General features: G+C 47.8%; 1 protein-coding gene across 2 annotated transcripts in view; it reads right to left on the bottom strand.

Moving 5' to 3' along the window:
• Positions 1-268: 268 nt before the first annotated feature.
• The window catches only part of atrn (attractin), a 111,946-nt gene continuing 105,488 nt past the window's right edge, over positions 269-6,726 (bottom strand). For both annotated transcript variants that reach the window (XM_047337542.1, XM_035609641.2), the window contains exon 29: positions 269-4,771. In XM_047337542.1, coding sequence (XP_047193498.1) covers positions 4,647-4,771 — 125 coding nt within the window. In that variant the 3' untranslated portion in view covers positions 269-4,646. The remainder of the gene's footprint in view (positions 4,772-6,726) is intronic.

Raw genomic sequence — 6,726 nt, 5'->3', positions numbered from 1 at the left:
ACATATTTGATTTTTAAAGACTCCCTGAACTACACGCTGCGAGGTCAGCGCCGCCGCCGCCGCCTCCCGGGCTGCTAACAAGGGCCGTTACACCATCAAAGAAAATCTTTTAAAATGTGAGTGCAGTAACATGAAAGACATCTTTTCTTTTTTTACCTCAGACTGTGCACATTCCGAGGCGCCGCCCCCTGCTGGCCGAGCCCTAGCGAGCAGCAGAAGAAGAAGTTTGACGTCGTCGAGTGGAAAAGCAAGACAAACAAGCGACGGGTGGATTTTCACATTTAATAATAGACAAAAAAAAAACCTGTAGTGTCATTCGTTCTTCTGTTTATGTACATCAGTAATTACATTAACGTCGTTAATCGTTTATCCTCGAGTTGTACACGTAGTTTCATCAGCTTCTAGTAATGCTTGCTCGCCTTTACATACAAAATACGCTGTGCGCCGTCGTCACATCTTTAAAAGCCCGTAGAGGTTTTCTTTTTAGGAAAACCATTCAACAAATGTCATTCACAATAGTTTCTCATTATTTACAAAAAAACCTAAACAAAAACAGCAACTGCTAAATTAAACATATTAACAAACTACTTCATCAGTATATATATATTTATATATATAATGCCGCTATACAAAGAGAGACAGAAAGAAAAGAGGGTCGAGTCTAACTTTACAATGACCTTATTCTGACGCTTCGTATTAAAGCCTTTTTAAAAGATTAACGCTGCCAGTGTTTGTTGAATATCACGAAGGTTTCCAGGAACTGATCGCACTTTATAAATGTGCATTTGCTGTACATCTGTATCAGTAGACGCAGAGATTAATAAAAAGCTGAAATAAGGCCAGTGTAAAGTGAAGTGCTTCACCCGATGAATATTGAGGCGTTTGAGCGAGGGGGCGAGATCGAGGGGGCCGTCGCTGATCGTCTCTCGACATCTGAACGAAGTGCGACGGCGGGTTTGGCTCGGCGGCACGACGGCAGCACGTGCAAACGGGTTCCTACACAAGTTCCACAAAGCAGCTCGGGGTGGGGGGGACGACGACGACACACAGAGGTTATCATCTGGAAAATCAAGAGTGTAGGAGCCGGGGATCCTATAACGCAACGTCAGTACAGTGGAGTTTGTATTGTGCTCATGGATTTTTATATTTTGTCGTTGTGGTAGGATTCAGGAAAAGAAAAAGAAAAGGTACATTTCTCATAATAAAATCATACATGGAATTTTTCATTTTTTGCACAGCGTCTTTCTCCGAAAGGTAAAAGCCATCGATCACATGGTTCAAGCCGTTCGCCTGCAGCTCTTCTCCTGCTAACTCCACCATCAATATCTTAAAACTGACCCGCTGACAAGATATGGCAGTGAACCAATTCTTTACATGTGAAGAAAAAGCACCACGGAGAAGCACGGCTAGCTCAGTGACAGATGCTTCCCCCCCCCCCCCACTGGTTTCCTGGCGGGTCCCTTTTTAATGTGACGCAGCAGCATGACATGTTTGTGTTGCATCAGCAGTAACCTAAAGTTCCCCTGTGGGTGTGTCTGACCGCTTGTGGCTCCACGGATCAATGTGTCAAAACACATTCCTGTCAGTAATCCACTGGCCTGCAGGGGGCGGCGACGGGCAAACTAATACGACAATGTGCCCACGAGTAAAGTAAACGACGCAATATGATTTTAAACACATTTGTTAGGACATGAGGACGCGTCGGTCAGTTTGTTTCGCGTCGATGGCGTTTGTTTCCGAGCCACCGAGCAGAGAGGATCATGGGAGAGGAGAGGCCCCGGCTCCACCCCCCGTCACTGGGTGACGATCGCAGGTTACAGATTTTACCTTGGCTGCACATTTTACATTCGTTTACAAAAGAAACAAAACACAATCTTTGTAAAATTAACAGTACAGTTCATTGGAATCAGCCGCAGAATTAGATTCACCCTGGAGGAGATGAAGGAGACAAATAATTGAAGTAAAGGGATTCTCTAGCAGCAGCAGTGCATTGTGGGATGAGAAAGTTCACCTACAGAAAAAAGATCTAATGTGTGAGATGCCGGCTGATCTCAGACGCTGCTCTTAATGCTGCGGAGGACAGAGATGTGGATGGGTCATGAGACGATGGGTCATGAGATGATGGGTCATGAGACGATGGGTCACGAGATGATGGGTCATGAGATTCAGGTCAACAGCTCAGAGTCTCATTCTGGCTTCACGTTATGAAGTTATTTTGCTCTAAGCTGCAAACGAGTTCAGCTCCACCAATTTGGCAAACGGAGGCTGTTTCTTATAAAAAAATCATATTTGACCCTGACAAGTGGAAAGTTGCACCATTTCTGCCAAGGAAGAAAAAACGATATCTGCTAGTCCGTGTGCCACAGACGCTTGTGCATGCCGACATGTTCCCACTAGCGTCGGCTCTTCAACCACGCAACTAGAGTTTCATGGAATTGAAACGAAAACCTCCAAACTCTTGGTTGGTTTCCTGCCAAACATTCTGGTAGTAGTGCAGGGAAACAAAGTTAAAAAGCAAAAGCCCCGCACACCTGAGAAGAGATGTCGAGTGCGTGGGGGGGAAACTGATACGAATTGTAAAAATAAAACTCCCACAGGCCTCAAAAAAACATAAAGAAGAAAAGTAAAGAAAAAAAACCTGAACGCTCGGAAATATTTCCTGGGAGGTTTTTTCTGTATTTCATATCAGGTGGACTCTCCAACCACACGTCTGACAGCTCCTGGTGATCTTCTACCATCACGTTCAGCAGAAGCGACGGACTCATCGTCAAAACCTGAAACCAAACATGAAGGATGAAATAAAGAGAAACTCGAGTGGACAAAAGAGCAAATGAAAAAAGCCGGTTGATAATAAAAGGGAGCGTGTGAAGTGCACGCGTGGCTCCTCCTCCTCCTCCTCCTCGTCCTCCTCGTCCTCCTCCTCCTCCTCGTCCTCCTCCTCCTCCTCCTCGTCCTCCTCGTCCTCCTCGTCCTCCTCGTCCTCCTCCTTCTCCTCCTCCTCACCGAGAGGTGGAGAGTTGGTCGCGAGCACTTCCAGCTACGCTATAATTACAGACTGTCAACGTTGTTCATGCTTCCCGCTCTGACCTTTCCGCGGTGCTAAAAGTTTGCCCTTTAACCAGACGGTGAGCGGTTCGAGTTCGCCGAGCACATGCGAGAGGCCGCAGCTAAACACGCCGGGCTCTTTAGGGGCGGAATGCGAGTTATTAAATTTGTTCTATTACTGTACTTTCTCCGAGGGCGGGGGAGTTAATAACTTTATGCGAGGGAGGAGGAGGAGGAGGAGGAGGAGGAGGACGGTATCTTGAAAGAGTCCAGATGAGGAAAAAACGACCAGCTTTGACAAACCTCCCACAAAAAGGGTGGAAGAGGTAATGTTGAGAGAAAGAAGCGCATGTTCTGCATTCTGCTCTTGTTTTTTTGTTTTGACTCACGGCCATTCCAAAAGTCCCATTTAACAAAAAAGGTGCAAATTAGAAGATGTACGTGTGACTCATGTACACGCTTCATGTTCGGAGCCGTCGGACCGGTACCGTTCAAATGTTGCATCTCCACTGTGGCTGCATCAATACGAACACGGACGTCGCTGCAGCTGAACCTCAGGGACATCGAGCAACTGCCATTCAACGGTTTGGGGCTGTGGGGTGTTTGGGGACGCGCCAGCGGCAATTAGAGGCGATGGACCCCCCGACTCCCCTCACACAGATCACACTAATCACTTCAGTGCATCAGTCAGACAATCTATAGGAAGCCCGTTTCACAAGAGCTCGCGACAATGACAAGGGGACAATCGTTACACGCTGGAGGGTGTGTGTGTGTGTGTGTGTGTGTGTGTGTGTGTGTGTGTGTGTGTGTGTGGGATCTTCACCGGAGGAAGTCTGAAGGTGCTACTGATGCCTGGAATGTCGGTATTTGTCAGCGAGATAAGAGAGAGAGTGTGTGTCTGTCTGTGTGTATGTCTGTGTATGTCTGTGTGTGTGTGTGTGTGTGTGTGTGTGCGTGTGTGTGTGCGTGCGCGGGGGGTCGCATGCTTCATTGCAACATGTCCAGTTTGTTCCTGCCTTCAAAAAAAAATAACACAATACAAAACATAGAACAACAATAATTTAAGTACTAGAACGACTCTGCAACAGAGTCGCTGCTGCAAAGTCTCTGGATTCTTCAAAAACCTACGAGATGACGATCTCTTCTAGCAGCAAGCCGCGGCCGCCCGGACAACAATGAGGCGGTGTCGACACATGTAAAATGTTTTTTTGTTTTCTTTTTTTTTGTTTGTTTTGTTATTTTCTGATGGGAAAGGTTGAAGGAAGCACCTGCTTGGTCCCTCCCTCCCTCCCTCCCCTGCTCCCCCTCCTCGTGTCCAGTGTCAGTTTCGAGGGGGGAACAGAAAGTTCCTGCGGGACGAGAGCGGAGGGGAAGCCCACCGCGAGGCTCCGGTCCGCGGGATGCCTCTGCCCCTCACCCAAAACTGCCCCAGTCCTGTGTCCCAGCATGCACTTCTCCCTGCCAGAGCGGAGCTGGCCGAAGTCTCTTCAAGGAGGGGGGGGTGGGTGGGTGGGTGGGGGCCGAGGCAGGCTGCGGGTGGGGGGCTCTAAAGGGAGAGCATCTGGCTGTGGGAGCGGCGGAGTCGAGGGACGAGGGTGGGGTCAGATGCAGGTGGAGGGTTGTGCGGTGGGCGGCTGTTTGCGGTTCCTCAGGCCTCCGGACTTCTCCTTGTAGCCCGCGCACAACTGCTGAGAGACGTCCACCAGCGCGCTGGCCACCGCCAGACCTGCACACACACACACACACACACACACACACACACACACACACACACACACACACACACACACACACACACACACACACACACACACACACACACACACACACACACACACACACACACACACACACACACACACACACACACACACACACACAGGTGGTGAGTTCGCAGCGCAGGCAATCATTAACGTACACTGCACTTCATTAACATTTATTAATATGCTCTGAGCCATGAAATTCCAATAAACTCCATTTATGGCCAATGATTGATGCGTTTAGCCGCGATCAAGTTACACACAGCCAACGGCGAAATCTACGTTCCAGGGGGAGAAGCTGTGGCTCGGATCACATCATCATCATCATCCCAAAAAAAATTAAAAATTAAGTCTGACGAGCTCTTTGCTCGTTTCCTGATCTCAGAGTGGAAGCAACTGAGGTTCAGACACAAATCAGAGATAATCCACGGCGTCGACTGTTTTCTGGACGAGCTGGACTATAAACAGATGTGCGATGAGGTAGCGAAGGCGGCGACGGCGACGACAGACGCCGGCAGCCCGAGGAATCGAAAGTGAACGCCGGCAGATGGGGAAACAAGTTAAAAGCATTATAACCAGGAGACCCCTCGCGGGCATGGGAGGATGGTAAGAACGTGGCTGACATGGTCTCGACAAAAGCGGCCCGAGGGAAAGATCCGCCGAGAGCCGAGGGAAAGTTTAGTCATGACAAAAAAAGGCTATGTCGTAATTAATAAGCGCCTGGGGCGTGCGGATGGTCTGGGGACGGAAACGGTGGGAGGCAAAGACGCTGTGAAACACAAAAGGTAAGAGAGAAGAGAAAAGGAAGCTGAGCTCTTGTTTGAGACTTTGAAGGAGACGACGGAAGAGAGAGAAGAGGGAGAAGAGGGAGAAGCGCTCAGCTCTGGATCCTATCAGACTGTCTAGGAAAGAAGGACAAGGTAAACAGATATGGGACAGATAGGAAGGGAAAGTGAGCAAGTGACAAGAGCAGTGGATAAAAAGTAAGTAATGGGCTCAATTCTCAGAGCTATCAGGCCGTCAGGGGAAAGAGAGGAAAGAGAGGAAGAGAGCGAAGAGTGAGAGCGCAGGAAGGGAAGAAGACGCCAGACTGCACTTTAAACACAGACCTCACAGACGAGATAGAAAAGAGGAGAATGGAGACAGACGTAAACCTCAAGAGTGGAAAAAGAGAAGAGCGGCGGCGTGTTTCATATACACGAGTCAACGTGCAGACAGAAGGACGATGAAGGGAGGAGACAGATGATGAGAAGCCTGATTTCAGAATGAAAATGTAATGCACATGTCTACATTAGTGTAGCGAGACTGAAACACTGTGACAATGTTTATTTCCGTGTGTTAAATCAGCATCACTGAATCCCCGGGGTGATTCATTTTCCCTACAGAGGCGAGTCGTTGCATTAAAGACCGTGTAAATATTAAGACTATCAGATGAAGTCTCTCTGTGTAAACTCCCATTAGGTGCAGAGCAAACAGAAGAGAGAGGTTCATCACACCGACTGAGCTCAGAGAGCAGAGGACCGAGGATCAACTCCTGATCCACTAATCAGCTTCCTCCAGGAAATATATGTCACATGATCGCAGCATAAGACTAAATCAACAAACGTCTTGGAGATAATTCATATTAAATTGTGAGCCAGGATCCACCCTTAAAGGGGCAGTAAGTGATTATAAATCACACAACAACAACAAAGAGAGAAACAAGCTTTCTCCAAAATCGCTGACTGCCCCTTTAAATGATGGTGAATTATTAAAAGTGCAAATTAGGAAATATTCTTAAAGGGCCACCTCGCCTTGATGATTGTGAAAAGCGCTGGTCTCATGTTGCAACATGAATGAAAATCAAGAAAGCCTTTTTCAAAAATGAAAAAAATATCTTTGTCTCCAGAGCACAGACTACAAGTGAAAAAAATTTTTTTTA

Source organism: Scophthalmus maximus, chromosome 15, assembly GCF_022379125.1.
Source record: "Scophthalmus maximus strain ysfricsl-2021 chromosome 15, ASM2237912v1, whole genome shotgun sequence".
Classification (NCBI taxonomy): Eukaryota; Metazoa; Chordata; class Actinopteri; order Pleuronectiformes; family Scophthalmidae; genus Scophthalmus; species Scophthalmus maximus.
The sequence above is the reverse complement of the archived record's forward strand: the minus strand, read 5'-3'. Positions and strand labels throughout refer to the sequence as shown.